Below are 19807 nucleotides of genomic sequence, written 5' to 3'. Positions count from 1 at the left end.
TTACAAAGTTGAAACAAATTATTACAGCACTGGCAAGCTGCCATTAGTAAAAATACCTGACACAGACCCTTTGATAAACTTCAATGGTGGTAACGAAGTCTAAACAAATAACTATTACAGTACTGGCAAGCTGCCATTAGTAAAAATACCTGACACAGACCCTTTGATAAACTTCAATGGTGGTAACTGATATAGTAACGAAGTTTAAACAAATAACTATTACAGTACTGGCAAGCTGCCATTAGTAAAGATGCCTGTCACAGACCCTTTGATAAACATCAATGGAGGTAACGAAGTCTAAAGGAATAACTATTACAGTACTGGCAAGCTGCCATTAGTAAAGATGCCCAACACAGACCCTTTCATAAATGTCAATGGAGGTAACGAAATGTGGATGAATAACTATTACAGCACTGGCAAGCTGCCATTAGTAAAGATGCCCGACACAAACCCTTTGATAAACATCAATGGAGGTAACGAAGTCTAAACGAATAACTATTACAGTACCGGCAAGCAGTCATTAGTAAAGATGCTCAACACAGACCCTTTCATAAACTTCAATGCTGGTTACATAGTCTAAACGAATTATTACAGTACTGGCAAGCTGCCAGTAGTAAAAATGCTCGATACAGACCCTTTGACAAATTTCAATGGCAGTAACGAATTCTAAACAAATAACTATTACAGTACTGGAAAGCTGCCATTAGTAAAGATGCTCAACACAGACCCTTTCATAAACGTCAATGGCGGTAACGAAGTGTAAATGAATAACTATTACAGCACTGGCAAGCTGCCATTAGTAAAGATGCCCGACACAGACCCTTTGATAAACTTCAATGGCAGTAAAGAAGTCTAAATGAACAGGTGTTACAGCACTAGTAAGCTGCCATTAGTAAAGATGGCTGAAGCAGGCATGTTTTCTCCGCCTTTCGCTAATCTTTGACGGTGATAACGATAAAATGACATAATCTATCTCTTCGCGAGAATAAATGTGCCCGTGCGTTTCTTTTCTGCCCGGAGTAATATGCGTATGAATAGTCGTTGCTACACCGTTCTTGTGAACGTTACCTGCGGAGGCGGAGACTTCCGCCCACACGTGACCAGTCCTTCCGAAGGTCACATGTGTGGGCGGGGCGGAGGGATACGGGGAAGTTTGAAGTTCCCGCTGTAGAGCGCGGCAGCTCAGGTGTTAGTGCGGTGGGCGGGGCTAGTGTAACTCCCAGCAACACACATACACACGCGTACAGCCAGGACAGCAGGCATTGCACGCAGACGCAGCAGGGAGGACACAACCATTGCAGATACACAGGACATACACGACTGCGGCTTTACCTACACTATTCCTTCTCTATAGCACCTGTACGTGTTACCTACCCACACTGCTCCCTGTACACACAGCCACGACTTCCCTACAGCTACACACACTGGGCCACAACCTGCGCGCACACGTGTATAGACACACACGGCCCACGTATACAGATGTCTGGGGATATTTACCTCCTACACACCGCTAGAAACTTCTTTACAGCTGCTGAAAACGTTTGACAGGTGCAGTACGTACCCCCAGGCCAGCATACAACCAGAATACAGGCTCGCCGCGCTCCATATAGCTTCCACACTTGCATTTGCTGCACGTATTTGCACTTTAGCGTGACCGGTGTGTACAGATTCCGGTGTCCATGCTGCGATCTGACACGTCCAGCACACAGAAAGTGACTTTCTTGATCTAGACAGGTGTGCAACTGCTGCACACACAAAGCTGTGGTGCAAGAAGCGGACGCACAGTGATTGAACGGTTACATGGACGCGCGGCTGTATGTATACCAGCTCTTGGCATCGTTCTAAGTCTGTACAGCTGCACCCCAGGTCACGGTATAGTCCTGTCCCGGTGATGTAGATCTGGTTGCACTGTCACCCAGTATACACCACAGGATGGCACAATAACGCAGGGCACAGTCGGGTTCCAACTACACACACTTGGTCATTGATGCCCAGATCTTTATATTTCATTGTTTACTTTCAATCACTTTTGCATAGTGGGAGTAGCGGAGTTTGTATACTGGCCGTATATACTGGTACAGTGCAGATTGGCCAGCGGTCATTTCCACTTCACATCTTCTTGGGGAGATCGTATCTGCCGGACATCCCCGGGTACAGTGTGGCATCATGCAGACGACAGATCTGGGCAGCAGAGAGACCGGCAAGATCTGGCACAGGAAGCCCACGCCAACCTCCAATGATGGGTAAGGAGAAATACTTATCAAATTGTTTTTTTTTTTTTATCTTTAACTGGAAAGCAAATTAAAGTGGAGTTCTAGCTGAAAGAGAAAACAAAAAGTCAGCAGCTACAAAAACTAGCCGCTGACTTTTAAAATACAGACACTTACCTGTCCCTCGGTCCAGCAATGTCCTCACCACGGCTGCTTTCACCGGCCGTCTTTTCTCCCTGGCGTGGACATCTTCAGTGTGGGCACCTGGCTGTGACAGCTTGCGGCTTCACAGCCGGGTGCCCACTGCACATGCGCAAGTAGCAGTGCGCTTCCTGAATGGCCCCGTAGTCTTCTGGGATCTGTCACATGTCCCAGAAGAGTACGGGGAGGGAGTGGGGAGGAAAACGTCTGCTTCCGATCGCCTAGGCGATTGCAGCGGAAGTGGGACCGGGTACCTGTCAAATTCGGGTACTCGCTCCCAAAAGGTGCCAATCCTTACTGGGGAGCGGGGGACAAAGGCTTCTCCTTTTGGGTGGAACTCCGCTTTAACTTAAAGTGGAACTTTAGTCAGAAAGTTAAAGAGGGGTTCCAGTCTCATTAAAAATCAGAAGCTGCAAATACTGTAGCTACTGACTTTTATTATAAGGACACTTATCTGTCCAGCGATACAGCAATGTTCTCACCTACATCGATTCTGATGGGGAAATCAAGCAATTTTCTTTCCTTTCACACTGTGCCTACATCGGGCAAGCTACACTATAGTGTTCAGAGGGCAGCCAATCCACATTACACATTGCATGCATTGGGCAATCTACACCACTGGGCATGTCCTGGGCAATCTACACCACACTGCACAGGCACCACGCATCATTAGGGGGCCAGGTATAGACAGCCGGCCCCTTATAACCTAATGGTTTGGGACCCAGCGAGCAGTGATGGATAACACCAGACAACGCTGGAATCGCTGGGCGTGTGAATATGTTTTAATGACTACCCAGCGGACAAGGGAAGAGGGGAAAGAGAAAAAATGTTGCAGGAATAAGTGAAATTCCTCTTCCAGGAAAGCTAGATCCCCGCAGTGCCTTTTACCTCTCTGCCCCCCTTCCAAAATTTTAGAATGTGGGTGCAATTACATTCTACAGTCACAAGCCACTTTATTAGGTCCACCTTACTAGTACCTGGATGGACTCCCTTTTACCTTCAAAACTGCCTTCATTGCATAGATTCAACAAGGTTTTGGAAACATTCCTCAGAGATTTTGATCCATAGTGACATGAGTTACTGTTGCCTTTCTATCATCCCGAACCAGTCTGCCCATTCTCCTCTGATCTCTGACACCAACAAGGCATTTTCATCCACACAACTGCCGCTCACTGGAAATTTTCTTTATTTTTTGGACCATTCTCTGCAAATCCTAGAAATGGTTGTGTATGAAAATCCCAGTAGATCAGCAGTTCTTGAAATACTCAGACCATCCCATCTGGCAGCAACGACCATGCTACCAAGTTACTTAAATCCCCTTTCTTTCCCATTCTGATGCTCGGTTTGAACTTCAGCAAGTTGTCTTCACCACGTTTAGATGCCTAAATGCATTGAGTTGCTGCCATGTGATTGGCTGATTAGCAATTTGTGTTACCAAGCAACTTAACAGGTGTACTTAATAAAGTTGCCGGTGAGTGTATATTCTCTGCTTTGTAGCCAACTGATTGTTGGGGAAATTCTCCACAGAGCTCCATGGGATTGATCACTAATTCTAGCTGGATGTAGAGCGGAGTGTACGGGAGGTGTTGGTACCACCATTTCAGAACAAAGTTTGGGGGTGGGAGGAGACAAGCATACGGCACATCCTAATTGCATGCTATATATTTCCATGCTGTATTATTTATATTTGTGTGTGCATACATTGACCTCTGGAAGGTTTTCCCACCTTCATGACTGGGGCATTTTTTGCTATTCAGCATTTTGCTACTCTGACAATTTAAACTATGGTGTATATACTGGAATTTACACAGCTATGACACTACACTGGTAGTGGAGGTTATCAGCGGCTGATAGTGTGGCAGGCAATCTGTCACTTACAGACACTGGCTGGTGTAGCAAGTGTACACATTTAGATGGACGCGATTCAACCATTTTGCTCCAACTCTCCATTTTGTTAAGAATTCTTCTCCCCCTCCCTCTCTGAGAGTCACAGCCACATTTGGCCAGTGCGTGTGTGTTAAAAGTGTCACAGACCAAAGCCCAGCAGGGAGCCACAAAGTGACTCATTGTCCAAAGAACCTGTGCAATATAACACCTCGTAAAAAGATAACTCAGTCTTCCCAGGAGTTCAAAAGACATACCAAGGAAGCACGACCAGGTAACCTTTTTCAAAATACATTTAGGCCTCATATCTTGGAAAATGAGAGACTTACATAAAAACCAGGCATATCCTCGGATTGGCCAAGAGGAGACGAACAGTTTGGTAGGTCACACTCCCTGACTGGAATGCATAGGAAAGCAGAAAAGTAGATCTAATCAATCCTCAGACGTGTCTGCATAATAATCTACCCGCAGGTGGAGTGTCACTTGTGCATATGAAGAGTTATGAGCCAAAATATGAACTACACAAGATTTTGGCTCTAGTTTAGGTCTACGCCCAGACCTTCCCTTGAAGTCCTTGACTTCAGAGACACCCCCTGCTGGGGAACTACAAATTGGGTTGTCAGGCGTAAGAAGAGTTAAGTTGAAGAAGTCTCCCATTTTAACATCAGAACCACCTGGGGAGACCCGTACCCTTTTGCTCTGAAACTTGATCTTCAAACCCACGGCTGATTGGCAAGTACTTTAACCTCCTTCTGTTACCTCTTTGCTGTGCTGTTGTTCTCTGTGTGTATATATGTATGTATATGTGTGTATGTATATATATATATATATATATATGTATGTTACATCTTTTTTCTGTAAATATTTTTATTGCACCCTTTTTGACCTTTTTAGTAATAAATCTTTCCTTCTGAAAGTGTTGAACTGTTTCTATAGCTCTTAATTGCAATTTATGAATTCCTGCCTCTAAAAGGAGCACCACTGTGTTTGTTTAACCCTCTGTATAACCGGCCTGCGGTGACCGTGTTATACAGACGATTATCTTAACCATTATAGTGTTATAGCTGATATTGCCGAGTTTCCTCTTTCTCTGTACAAAAAGGAGGTGGTGGCAGTGTGAAGGTAGATTGTGGTCCAATTAGCTGGAAAATCGTTGTGCAGGGTGCAGCTGGGTGTGGCATTGTTACGCACGTGACATCGCGGTTTTAGATTGGCTAGTCCTTCGGTCACGAGTTTGGTGAGAAGGGCTGGGGTCTGACGTCACGTTCGTCACATATTGGGGACAGCGATCGTGGGATCTTTACATATTGGTGGCAGCGATCTTGCGTCCGTCACAGCTGGGAGGTACACTAAATGGTACTGCTACTACTAGCGACACGAATACAGTGATTAGATATAATACAGGGATATTGGATTCGTATTGCCCGACGCCCGGGACATGTAGTTTCTACCTTCAGCTCTGCTGCGGGCAAGCAGCAGGGCTCACGTGCCAGGTGAAGCAATCGGCGGCAGCGCTGCCACCAATTGCTTCCAGACAGTGCCAGCCTCTCCGCGCCCCTGGCGTGAGGTCTCCTGGGCTCTGTTTGCCCATCTGCGGGCCCAGCTCGCCGTCGGCTAGAGGGGAGGGAGAAGAGCGGACAAGTCCGCTCCCCTCTCCTTGTGCTGATCTGGAAGTGACATTATGATGTCACTTCCTGGTCCCCCCTGAGAGATTGTAATGCAATCCCCGGGAAAGAATGTAATGCAGCACAATGTGCACCCCATTACATTCAGTGGAGCAGAGGGGAGACATCCAGGGTCTTTTAGACCTTGGATGTCTCAAAGAGAAATTGTCACCAAAAATCATCACATAGGGGACTTTGTCCCCTATGTGATGTAAAAAAAAATGTATTTTTTTTAATTGTAAAAAATGAAAGTTGCACCCAAGCACATACCATCCCCCCCCCCAAAAAAAATTAAGGGCCCCACATATACGCATGTACAAACATGAAAGCACACGCTAGGGCGCCTACGCATGAAACCGTCAATTGCAATACACATGTCACATATCACCGTGCACGCCAGAATGAGAGCAATAATTCTAGCAGCAGACCTCCCCCATAATGCTCCATAATAGGGTACTGAAGTGCATCACCATTTTACGAGTGCGCACAAATTTAAGGTTTGACATGTTGGATATCTATTTACTCAGTGCAACCTTGTCTTTTATATTTTCCAAAAAAATTGGGTACATTTTTTTTTTTGCCCTAAAATTAACTTGTATTTTTTACAAAAATTTTGCAGTAATATCATGTGACATAAAAAATTGGAATTACGACTATTTTATTCTCTAGGGTCTCTGCTTTCAGAAAATATATAATGTTTGGGGATTTTATGTAATCTTCAGGCCTAAAATTTTTAAAATGTGTGCAAAAAATGCAAAAACGTCTCAGGCAGCGAAAGGAATAAAGTATAAGCCCTGACCCAGCTTTTCCTGACGAGCAGCCAATCGGTGCTGATTACACTGCAAGGTGTCTCTCCTCCCTGCTAGCCCCCGAGAGCGGTGCTGGAGACAGGCAGGGAGGGGAGGAGGAGATAAACAGCGCAATGTTAAAAAATATTACACGTTTAAGTCGCCATAAAGCGGGGTGGATTTGATTTACATCAAACTGATTTAAATCACGATTTATATCACTAGTCAGTAAGGCTTGATTTAAATCCTAGTTTTCTACATAAAGACTCATTCTTGCTGGTATAACTTTAATATACAAGTAGATGAAGATTTTTAGAATAACAACTTTTCATATTAGTTTTTTTATCCCCAGTTTAATAGGTTAATCATTCATATTTGGACAACTTTTCTGTTGTACTTAGGAAGGAGAAAAATAATCATTACCTTAATAATAACAATTTAAATAGATTTATTCAACTGAAACAATAACATTCCAGTATATGTGATTTGCTTCAACATCCATGTTTGGTAACTAATTTGGCTAAACAAAATATATATATTTTAAGAAACTTAGACTGTCAGCCCCTTCCTCCTCACACTTAGTTTCACTTTCTTCTTGTGCAGATCTATTCCACTCCAAACAATCAGAAAAATATTGTTTCTATTCTATTCACTGAACTTCTTGAAACTTAGCAGTGAAGGGGTTGATTCTGTATTCATAGGTTTGTAGAAGTTAGGATGAAGGTCTTTTTCTTAACTCTGTTCATGTTATAACATTTTTGCTGTGAAGAAGAGGCATGTGATCTCCGCTGAGTCAAATTCAGTTTTGAGAACTGCAAAAGTAAACTGAACATCTGTGATAATATCTTGTAGGCAGAGAAACTGCCCAATAATCTTACAGAAACCTCTGGAAGAGCATGACATTGTGAATGGATTCATGGCTTTATAAATACTGTATAATAATAATAATAATAATAATAATGGAATTTATGTACCAAACAAATTAAACATATACAGCCTTATTCTACATGATTAAAAAACTAATCTTTATTTCATGATGAAATAACCTTTGGATGGTAATATATTTTCCTCAAAAAGCTTTTTTATTTAAAAAAAATCCGATTTAAATAAAAAAAATCCGATTTTTTTTTTTTTTTATTTTTTTTATTTTTTTTTATTTTTTAAAAAAATCATTGATTTTTATCCACCCTGCCATAAAGCCTCTTTTTTGTTTTTAAAAGCTCCAGACATTCCTAAAATCACCTCCAATTTAAATACGGTTTTGGTTAAATTTTTTATTTTTTTTTTTAATATGGACAAGTAGATTGTCATGAGGGAGATTGTGGCCTCAATTTAGTCCCTGGACAAGTAGTTCCACATCCCTGTAATACTGTACACTCACTGTACTAATGACACTGGCTGGGAAGGGGTTGACATCAAGGGGCAGACAAGGTTAACTGTGTTCCTAACGTGTAATGTGTGTATTAATGTGCTGCTTTTACTTACAGATCTTACTGTTTTTTCTTCCTGCTTTTCGGGGAGAAGAAACGGCCAGATCGGTGCTTTGTGTACAGAGCCTCAGCCATAAATCATGGGCTAAAACCTGCTGACAAAATCGAGCTGTGTCCAATCACCGAGTAGGTCAGCAGGAACCCGGAAGCAAGGCGGCAGTGTTTTACGTTGCTGGGCCTACAGCTGCTGCCCGGTCACAGTAAATGCTGTGCTTGGGCAGCAAGTGGTTAAATATACAGTTTTTTTCTGAATTCATTTTACAGCATAAATAGCATTGTTGGTCCCTGTATTGCAGTGTGTATTCATTTGAAATCTGCTTTACTATGAATTTACCTGTGTATCTGGGTTTTTCTTTCCTGTCCAGAATTATAGTGAATTTAATGCATGGAGCTGCAGCTTCTCATGCCCAGACAAAGCTGTTCCTGCAAGTAGCATTTGATGAGGCTGGCGATTGTTTTCTTGCCGGGGATCACTTAGGAAACATCTATCTGTTCAACCTAAACAGAAACAGGTGAGAGGCTCGCAGACCTTCCCGCTCATGTGTAAATTATTAAATAGCCTGCCTAGGCAACAAGTGAAGGCAATGATTGAGCGGTCGGTGCCCTCTGTCTAGGCAACAAGTGAAGGCAATGATTGAGTGGTCGGTGCCCTCTGTCTAGGCAACAAGTGAAGGCAATGATTGAGCGGTCGGTTCCCTCTGTCTAGGCAACAAGTGAAGGCAATGATTGAGCGGTCGGTGTCCTCTGTCTAGGCAACAAGTGAAGGCAATGATTGAGCGGTCGGTGTCCTCTGTCTAGGCAACAAGTGAAGGCAATGATTGAGCGGTCGGTGCCCTCTGTCTAGGCAACAAGTGAAGGCAATGATTGAGCGGTCGGTGCCCTCTGTCTAGGCAACAAGTGAAGGCAATGATTGAGCGGTCGGTTCCCTCTGTCTAGGCAACAAGTGAAGGCAATGATTGAGCGGTCGGTGCCCTCTGTCTAGGCAACAAGTGAAGGCAATGATTGAGCGGTCGGTGCCCTCTGTCTAGGCAACAAGTGAAGGCAATGATTGAGCGGTCGGTTCCCTCTGTCTAGGCAACAAGTGAAGGCAATGATTGAGCGGTCGGTGCCCTCTGCCTAGGCAACAAGTGAAGGCAATGATTGAGCGGTCAGTGCCCTCTGTCTAGGCAACAAGTGAAGGCGATGATTGAGCGGTCGGTTCCATCTGTCTAGGCAACAAGTGAAGGCAATGATTGAGCGGTCAGTTCCCTCTGTCTAGGCAACAAGTGAAGGCAATGATTGAGCGGTCGGTTCCATCTGTCTAGGCAACAAGTGAAGGCAATGATTGAGCGGTCGGTGCCCTCTGTCTAGGCAACAAGTGAAGGCAATGATTGAGTGGTCGGTGCCCTCTGTCTAGGCAACAAGTGAAGGCAATGATTGAGCGGTCGGTTCCATCTGTCTAGGCAACAAGTGAAGGCAATGATTGAGTGGTCGATGCCCTCTCTCTAGGCAACAAGTGAAGGCAATGATTGAGCGGTCGGTGCCCTCTGTCTAGGCAACAAGTTCTCCAATGTGCCTATAGCTACAGAAGTGAATGAGAGTTTTTTTTAAAGTGTTTTTTTCTGCTTGTTCAGAAAGCGTGCACAATCTGGGCACAGGTTCATTTTAACGTCCCTAAGGGAGCAAGGTGGCCAGGGTAGTGCGGAGTTTCAACAGTAAATGACCTGGTTTAGATACCTTAGCATTGCAATGTAAATCATAATGCTTGTCCCGCTGCTTTTCTTATAACAAATCTTTGCTGGTTTAGGCTCCGTTCACACCGCTTGGTGCTTTTTGCAGAAAATCTCTACAGTCCATTTAACATGTTTTCCTGTTGAACATGTTCATATTTGCGCTTTTTTTGAGCTGCTGCAATTGCGTTACTTTGACAATTGCGTGGTCATGCATAGCTGCACCCAAGTGACATTTATGTCCTTTTTTTTTTTTTTCTCCCCACGAATTGAGCTTTCTTTCAGTGGTATTTGATCGCCTGTGTGTTTTTTTCTTTTTTGCGCTTTAAAAAAAAAAAAATCTGACAATTTTGAGAAAAAAAACTAATTTTTAACTTTTTGCTATTAAACATGTCCAGTAAAAAAATTTTAAAAATCAAATTTCGTCATAAATTTAGGCCAAAATGTATTCTGCTCCAGGTTTTTCTAAAGAAAAAAAAAAAATCCCAATACGTGTAAAGTACCGTATTTGCCGGCGTATAAGACGACTTTTTACCCCTTGAAAATCTTCTCAAAAGTCGGGGGTCATCTTATACGCCGGTATATGGCATACTGACACTTTTTAGGGGGGTGGCACGGTGCCGCCGCCGCCCCCCCCCCCCTTTCCAACGGAAGGGACACTAAGTACAGGGGTGGGCAGGGGCTGATTCTTACCTGGCTCCGGTCCCACGACGATCCGGTCCAGGAAGCGCAGCTGCTCCTTCAGTTCGGCCACTGGATGTTCGTGCGGCTGCTCGGCTCTGCCTCCTCACCGGTGATTGGCCGCCAGAACTGTAGCTCAGGAAAGGCACACAGACGGGCCAATCACCGGCGAGGGGGCGGAGCCGAGCGGCCCCGCGAAAATCGAGTGCAGGACCAGCAGGTAAGTGTTCAGTGTAGAGGTGCTGCTGCAACCACATATGTTGGCTGCAGCAGCACCATACGAGAACAGGGTCAGCAAGTGTCAGTGGGAGGAATAGTGCCCCATCATTGGTGTCACTGATACCAATGATGGAGCACTATTCCTCCCACTGACACCAATGATGGGGCACTATTCTTCCCACTGATACCAATGATGGGGCACTATTCTTCCCCCTCACTGACACCAATGATGGGGCACTATTCCACCCCCCACTGACACCAATGATGGGGCACTATTCCACCCCCCACTGACACCAATGATGGGACACCATTCCTCCCACTGACACCAATGTTGGGACACTATTCCTCCCACTGACACCAATGATGGGACACTATTCCCCCCACTGATACCAATGATGGGGCACTATTCCTCCCACTGATACCAATGATGGGGCACTATTCCTCCCACTGATACCAATGATGGGGCACTATTCCCGCCACTGATACCAATGATGGGGCACTATTCCCCCCACTGATACCAATGATGGGGCACTATTCCCCCCACTGATACCAATGATGGGGCACTATTCCCCCCACTGATACCAATGATGGGGCACTATTCCCCCCACTGATACCAATGATGGGGCACTATTCCCCCCACTGATACCAATGATGGGGCACTATTCCCCCCACTGATACTAATGATGGGGCACTATTCCGGCCACTAATGCCAATGATGGGGCACTATTCCTGCCACTGATACCAATGATGGGGCACTATTCCTGCCACTGATACCAATGATGGGGCACTATTCCTGCCACTGATACCAATGATGGGGCACTATTCCTCCCACTGATACCAATGATGGGGCACTATGCCTCCCACTGATACCAATGATGGGGCACTATTCCTCCCACTGGTGTGCATTGGAAGAGGGGTAGTCTTATACGGCGAGTATAGCCCAAACACTACATTTTAGCAGGAAAAGTAGGGGGTCGTCTTATACGCCGGCAAATACGGTAATTGATTTATTGAAAGTTATAGCATCTACAAATGGCGGTATATATACTGGGATTTATTTGTTTTTTTTACTAGTAATGTCGGCGATCAGCGAATTATGGCGGGACTGCGGCGGACATTCTGACACTGGGGGGAACTGACTTGGTGTCAATGACATCCCCAGTGACACCAATACAGTGATCAGTGCTAGTAAAAATCTGTACTAATGGCACTGGGCAGGAAGGGGTTAACTTCTGGGGCAATCAAAGGGTTAGCTGTGTGTGCTTCGCTGTAAGCACACTACTTCGAATGGCTGTGCACAGCCATTCAAAGCAGTGTGCATGAGCTGACAGGGAGGAGAACTGTTTACTTTCACTTTTAAATAAAATTGAACAAAATGCGTCAAACGCATGTAGAACAACGCGAAAAGCACTGCAAAACTGACAAAAAGCAAACTGCAAAGGTGTGAATGGAGCCTTGGTAAAGATTTCATGGAATCACTTTGTATCTTTCTGGTCATGCTGCATATTGTTTTCTGTAAGGATGAGACTGAACTTTCTACTATTTCTCCCTTCTAGGTTTGATGTGGTCCAGAAAACGATGCAGGCCTGCACTGCAATGGCATTTACCTTGCACAGGAAATCCGAGTTTCTTGTGGCTCTTGCAGATTATTCTGTGAAGTGTTTCGATAAAGGTAATCATGGTGGCTTTGCTGACTCCGGATAGGTGTCAGGTGAAGCAAATTGGGATTGATTTACCAAAACTGGAGAGTGCAAAATCTGGTGCAGCTGTGCATGGTAGGCAAACAGCTTCTAATGCAGGCCATAGACTGGTCGAAAACCGGGCGTTTTTAAAAAGAAAAAAAAAAAATTGGTCATTCAATAGGCAGACGTTACCACCAACAGTAAAAAGAATTGTCCGATTTTTGTCCCGTCTACGGCCGGCATTTAATTACTTCTGTCCCTGCAGAGAGCTCCGCTATTATATTTGACATTAACAAGTATAGCGGTTGCAACATTGTATCTATTTGTATCCAGTTCGGATACAGATGGTTTTATTCGGATACAAATAGATACATTGTTGCAACCGCTTCTTCCTCCTTCTTCCTTCCTCTTCCTTCCTCCTCCTTCTTCCTTCCTCCTCCTTCTTCTTCCTTCCTCCTCCTTCTTCTTCCTTCCTCCTCCTCCTTCTTCTTCCTTCCTCCTCCTCCTCCTTCTTCCTTCCTCCTCCTCCTCCTTCTTCTTCCTTCCTCCTCCTCCTTCTTCTTCCTTCCTCCTCCTCCTCTTTCTTCTTCCTTCCTCCTCCTCCTCCTTCTTCTTCCTTCCTCCTCCTCCTCCTTCTTCCTTCCTCCTCCTCCTTCTTCTTCCTCCTCCTCCTTCTTCTTCCTCCTCCTCCTTCTTCTTCCTTCCTTCCTCCTCCTCCTTCCTCCTCCTCCTTCTTCCTCCTCCTTCTTCCTTCCTCCTCCTTCTTTCCTCCTCCTTCTTCCTTCCTTCCTTCCTTCCTTCCTCCTCCTTCTTCCTTCCTTCTTTCTTCCTTCCTTCTTCCTTCCTTCCTTCCTTCTTCCTTCCTTCATCCTTCCTTCCTTCTTCCTTCCTTTCTTCCCTTCCTTTCTTCCCTTCCTTCCTTTCCCTTCCTTCCTTCCGTCCTTCCTCCCTTCTTCTTCCTTCCTCCTCCTTCTTCTCCTTCCTCCTTCTTCTTCAAAAATTGTCCGATTTTCGACCCATCTATGGCCTGCATAACACCCTGGTAACAGGTGCAACTTGGCATGCGATTTGCATGTCCTGCAACTTGCAAATCGCATGCAAAGTCTCACCCTATTGTCCGCAATTACAGCGGTCATATTGGTACAGTTCCGACTTGGTCAGAGCCGCACCGATTTCTATAGTAGTACATGCACTACTTTTGGAGCGATTCACATAGACATCTGTGTCAGATGTCTTGCAAATCGCACCTGAAATCGGCATGTCCATTGACCTTCAAATTGTGCGGCTTCAATGTAAGTCACACGATTTCAAAGTCTGGCTTGATGTGACCGGGGAGTCACTTCAGCTTGTTGAAAGAAGCTTTGATAAACCTGGAAGCTGATTGGTTTCTCTGCAGAGCTGCACCAGATTTTGCACTCTCCAGATTCAGTAAATCAACCCCATTGTTTTGCTTGCAGACCTTCGCTACACTGAGATTTCACCTTCAGAGCTACAGCCCAATTCTTAGTTGCTCTTAGTTGATATATTTTCGGTGTAGTTAGATTGTGAGCTTTCATGTTTAATGCCTTCTGACAGTTATTTCTGTTTATTATACCGCATTATGTTTTGAATGATGTTGTGGTTTATTGGCTTGAAAATCACTAAGGGGTCGTTCACACGAGCTTTGCTCTCTAAAGAGATGTCTGCGTTCTAACTGCTTCTCAGGGAGAGCTTTTACCAGGTGGTGAGGAGACAATGTATCGCCTCCTCACTGCCTGCTTTAACCACTTGAACCATGTACTGCAACTGTGTGCAATGCAGAGCATACACATTTACTTAAATGGTCGCAAATGGCAGGTGCTCTGCCCACTGAAAGAAGCATGGGGTATAATTCCTGCATTCGTACACCCCTGTCTAATGCTAGGGGGTAGCGGTTGGGGGCAGTAAAACCGCAGCTGGGTTTTATCATTCCTCAACCGCTAATGTGAATGAGCCCCAACAAATATGCTGCCACTATATAAATAATCCACCTGATGTTTCAATAGATAGCAAAGAACTGGTGAGCTGGATGCGTGGACACGAGTCCACAGTCACGTCGATCTCCGTACATGGGTCTGGCCGTTATGCTGTCACCACATCCAATGACACCGCTCAGCTCTGGGACCTGGACACCTTCCAGAGGAAGAGAAAGCTGAATGTTCGCCAGTCTGTGGGAATACAGAAGGTCAGGATTATGTTTATGAAAAACTGATGTCGACTGAAACATAAATTGTTTGTGATATGAATGTTAACTCCCTTCCTGTCCACCCCAATTTGCTTTTTTTAAATGTTTTGGAGACGGGAAGTATCCAGTGACCACTGTGATTGGCTGTCAGTGGTCACATGATCAGGAGCATGTGCGGTCTTTGACACCTTTGTCTCTGTGCCTGCAGTGAGCATGATCTCAGCATAGAAACATTAGCTGCCCAGTGATGATATGTGCTGTGTGTAGGTGTTAAAACCCACCCTTTTGCAGCAGCATGTACAGTATGTTTCCCTATATCTTTTAGGATTTCACTGGTGAGATACTCAATTGTATTTAACTGCTGTGGCCACTTCTTCAATGATCTTTCCGTATATAAACAATATATTAACTATCAGCGAATCCAGCTACACAGAGAATTGACATCTTTATTGTCTTGTGGGAAGGGTAGAAATAAACGTGTCCAATCCCAACAGCAGCATCAATGGGATATGCTATAAGGAAATCAATAGATGATTGGCCCCACTGGCTCCCACCCCTAAATACAACATCAGCCTTAACCAGTTCCCAACCGTGCTATAGCTGAAGGATGGCTACCGCGCGGTTGTGTAGTTCTGCAACGACGTCCATGGATGTCATTCCAGAACACGCCCCCAGCGGTGTGCACCCGGCGCTGCTGGTGATCGCTGTGTCCTACGGATACAGCTGATCGCGTGAAACAGTAAACGGCCAATCATGGTGGACTTTTACCACGTGATCAGCTGTGTCCAATGACACAGCAGATAAGTGGGAAAATACAGTTGTCAATTATCGGCTGCACTTTCCTCACTCTGTCACAGTGTGAGAAAAGTATTGCCGAGAACCGGCAATTGTCAGCGAAGGGATCGCTGATGATCAGTGCCACCCACCTGTGCCCTACAGTGCCAGCTCATTAATGCCACCCATCAGTGCCGCCTATCAGTGCCCATCAATGCTGCCTATCCGTGCAGCCTCAACGCGCATCAGTGATGGAGAAAAATTAGTTGTTTGCTAAATTTTATAATAGAAAAAAAGAAACTTTTTTCCTTTCAAAGTTTTTGCTATTTTTTTGTTTATAGCGCAAATAATAAAACACCCAGTAGCAATTATATACCACCAAAAGAAAGTTCTATTTGTGTGAAAAAAAAATGATAAAAATTTCATATGGGTACAGTGTTGCTTGACCGCACAATTGTCATTCAAAGTGTGACAGTGCTGAAAGCTGGAAATTGACCTGTGCAGGAAGGGGGTATAAGTGCCCAGTAGGCAAGTGGTTAAAGTGGTTGTAAACCCTCACATATACAAAGTGAAGTGACTATCCTCGAGTGATACACGGAGATGAAACAAATCCTCCTACATAAGTTGTACCTGTTTATCTGTCTCCTACATCCATTTTAAGTGCGGAATTTATACAGCTTGTCTGAGATTTCAATTACACTCTGCAGATCTCAGTGAGGAGGTCTGATTGGAGGGAAGGGACACACCTTTCTTCACAAAGTCAATCACAAGATGTCTGCTGGAGGTCCCTCCCCTGTCACCTTTGTATCTCTTGGTGTCAGGAAAACTTGTCAGAAGTGATTCATGCTGATAGCAGAGGATGAACCAGTAGACAGAAATGACACCAATCCAGTGCTCTGGATTGAGATAAGTACAAATTATAGAGGGTTATGCTTTGCTCATATTTCTTCTCTGAGGTTTACAAGCACTTTAAGCCATGGCCATGTAAAAACAGTTGTTTGTTTTTTGCTTTCATTTTTTTTTTTTTTTTTTTTACAATTCTGTCATTTTTATTGGCATAGGTATTTTTTCTTCCGCTAAGTAATACAATCCTGAGCTGTTTTAAGGACAATTCCATCTTTGCTTGGGAAAGCGATACTCTTACCTGCAAATATCAGCTTCCATCTCCCGAAGATGGGTCCATGGTGCGATACAAAGCCTTCGCTGTTACAAGGTATAATGGGACCTATGGCCGGATATTTTGTTGTTATTCAACTGGTAGAAAAAAAAGCAACCTTTTGCTATTCCTTTCACACACTTTCTGAAGCTGCATTGGGTTGTGCTGGTCATGATTGTCAGATTGGTGTGATTCTAGCAGGCATGTTTACTGGACACAAAATTTTACAAATGAGTGATAAGACAAATTAGCAAAGCAGAGTGGGGTGGCTGTATCAAATAAATGAGAAAATATAGAATACAAAGTACATATGTAACTGTCAGAAAATGGAGAAAATTAGGCTTGGCTTTAAAAAGTGAACTGCAGCCTACCATTCAGGTTTGCACAGTTGTACAGGCTCCTCTCCTGTAATGAAAATGCTTATTCTGATTTCACTGCACACTTTGAGATTCTCAGAGAGTGTATTAGAAGCTGCAGCAAGTCAGAGTCCACTTCATTTCCTGACTGGAGGATGTCCAGCATCATTTAGCTTTTTTCCCTGTCCTGTCCTTTTTCATTCATTGGACTTCAGTTCTTTCAATTGTGGAGGCTCAGGATTGCATTTAGGCATTACCTAGGATGGGAAGAGGAAAAAGAGGTGCCAGACCGCCAATAGTGTAGCAGGATTTATTAGTTAAAAACAGTAGCTATGCACTCATAAGCATCATGTACGGAATCAAATCTATAGTGTAGTGTGACTTCTGTGCTACCCAATTTAAACTAAACACAAGAGTGCAGTGAAAAGTATATTGTGATAGAAAACTGGCTAGGAATTCGTGATCTAGTGCAGCTCACATCAATGTGTATTATTATTTATTTCAAATACTTACATAGCGCCATCAATTACGCAGCGCTTTACATATATATTGTACATTCACATCAGTCCCTAACCCTCTAGGGGCGTACAATCTAAGGTCCCTAACTCACATTCATATACAAGGGTCAATTTAGACAGGATCCAATTAACCTACCAGCATGTCTTTGGAGTGTGGGAGGAAACCGGAGTACCCGGAGGAAACCCACGCAGGCACAGGGAGAACATGTAAACTCCAGGCAGGTGGTGCCGGGGCTGGGATTCGAACCAACGACCCTAGTACTGCCAGGCAGAAGTGCTAACCATTTAGCCATTCTCACACTTGCTACATAAAAATATAGAAAGATATATGCGGCGCTCCCTTACCGAACAAACTAAATCAAAAAGATAAAAAAATGCAGGTAACATAAACACACAGAATTAAATGCATAAAACATTTGTTAAACTAATATACAAAAATACACCTCTGTGTAATAGAGTGCTCAATAAAATGGAATGAAAGATTAAACATAATCAGTGTGTGAAAGTCCCAAATTCAGACTAATCTTCCTTAGTACAACTCATACATCTTCTTCCAATCTGTGATTAAATCAATAATCACCACCTTCATGCAACTGTGACTCCCGTCACCTTAATGATGATGTGCTCACCTCCAAAATTAGACCTAAGTGCATCCTTTATTAGGTCTAGATGCGCTTTTCCCCTGTGGGGTTAACCCCTAGATGCTGAGCGCACGCAAATATGCAGCCTCTCAGCATCTAGGCCTTGACATTGAGCAGCCGCATATTTGCGTAAAATTTGAAAATACATATGTGCTGAGAGCGCCCTCCCTGCACACTCCCAGCACATATGTCCGTGACTCACGGAAAGGTGATCGATCCATCAGTGGTTCATATAGTGAACTCGGTGTAGAGCTATTCACCCTGAGGTCATCACAGAGCACAAGGGGGCACTCTACGTCTGGAGGAAAAGAAATTTAATCTGCAAACACAGAAAGGTTTCTTCACAGTGAGAGCTGTGAAAATGTGGAATAGACTCCCTCAAGAGTTGGTTCTGGCCAGCTCAGTGGATTGCTTTAAAAAAGTCCTGGATTCTTTCTTAGATACACAGAATATAACTGGATATAACATTTATAGGTAACGTTGATCCAGGGAATATCCGATTGCCTCTCGGAGTATCAGGAAGGAATTTTTTTTTCCCAGCAGGAGCAAATTAGATCATGCTTTGCTGGGTTTTTTGCCTTCCTCTGGATCAACTGTGGGTGTAGGATTATAACTTTTTTTTTTTTTTTAATGGTTGAACTGGATGGACTTTTGTCAGCCAGACTAACTATGAAACTATGTCCCGATCTCCCCTTGCGATCAGGACCTTTTCCGAATCACGGCAGTCACATGACCCTAAAACCCCATCTCCCCCCCCCCCCGGCTTCTGAAACTCTTAAAGGGCCGGGAGGCGCTGGCGCAAAGGGGTTAATAATCTCTCCTCAGAAAAAAAAGGCCAATCTTCTCTTCCTCGATCTTACGGGCAGTCACTCCTTCTTACTCCTCCATCATGCTCAAGTAAACACAGTACAGCCTTACATACTGTAGTAGTTAAAACCAAGCTGTTTATTAAAAATATGGCTCTTACATTTAATTTGAGATCAGCGCTCCTTTAAGACCAGTATTGTCTGCGATGTCCGGCAACCTGGCTTCTCCCACGCATTACATCAAGCCCCTCGTCACTTCATCAGGGACTATGTACATCCCCTCCCACCAGCCATAATCTGCCTGAATTTCATAGGTCAGACCTAGTCTAATATAACTAAAGTATATAATAAATGGAAAGAATGTGTTTTTTAAATATCATGCTGATGAAGGGGGTTGGGATGAACCAGGGAAGGCAAAAATATAAAGCAGGTTAAACTTCAGCTTTAAACATGTTTGTTATGTTGTTGCAAGCTTATAAACAGGGATGGCACCAACAATTTATGCAGATTTGACCTAATTTGCTTCTGTTAAGTTCCCAGTGTGATAACTGTGTAAGCCGACTGGTAATGTTATTTTGCTGTTTGCAGGGATGGAAGAATGCTGGCAGCTGGAGGAAAATCCAACAACGTACATCTGTGGTGTCTGACCTCCAAGCAGCTATTCAGAGTCCTCCAGATGCCCAGCACGGTGCGGAGTGTTCGCCAGCTTGAGTTCCTTCCTGACAGCTTTGATGGCGGATCCAGTCAAGTATGTGTCTGGCTGCCTTAGATTGTTTGCATTGTCTATTACTTAAGCTGGCCATACACTGTATGATTTTTGGCTGG

General features: G+C 44.2%; 1 protein-coding gene across 2 annotated transcripts in view; it reads left to right on the top strand.

Moving 5' to 3' along the window:
* Positions 1-1102: 1102 nt before the first annotated feature.
* Positions 1103-19807, top strand: part of TBC1D31 (TBC1 domain family member 31) — a 73282-nt gene continuing 54577 nt past the window's right edge. Inside the window, exons 1-6 of one of the 2 annotated variants that reach the window (XM_089677537.1) lie at positions 1103-2243; positions 8603-8749; positions 12403-12518; positions 14553-14731; positions 16567-16718; positions 19571-19730. In XM_089677537.1, coding sequence (XP_089533663.1) covers positions 2167-2243; positions 8603-8749; positions 12403-12518; positions 14553-14731; positions 16567-16718; positions 19571-19730 — 831 coding nt within the window. In that variant the 5' untranslated portion in view covers positions 1103-2166. The remainder of the gene's footprint in view (positions 2244-8602; positions 8750-12402; positions 12519-14552; positions 14732-16566; positions 16719-19570; positions 19731-19807) is intronic. The other variant, XM_089677536.1, reaches the window with a different exon arrangement.

Source organism: Staurois parvus, unplaced genomic scaffold (assembly GCF_062004578.1).
Source record: "Staurois parvus isolate SC_StPar_1 unplaced genomic scaffold, SC_StPar_1.0 ptg000187l, whole genome shotgun sequence".
Classification (NCBI taxonomy): Eukaryota; Metazoa; Chordata; class Amphibia; order Anura; family Ranidae; genus Staurois; species Staurois parvus.
This window is presented reverse-complemented; position numbering and strand designations above follow the sequence as displayed.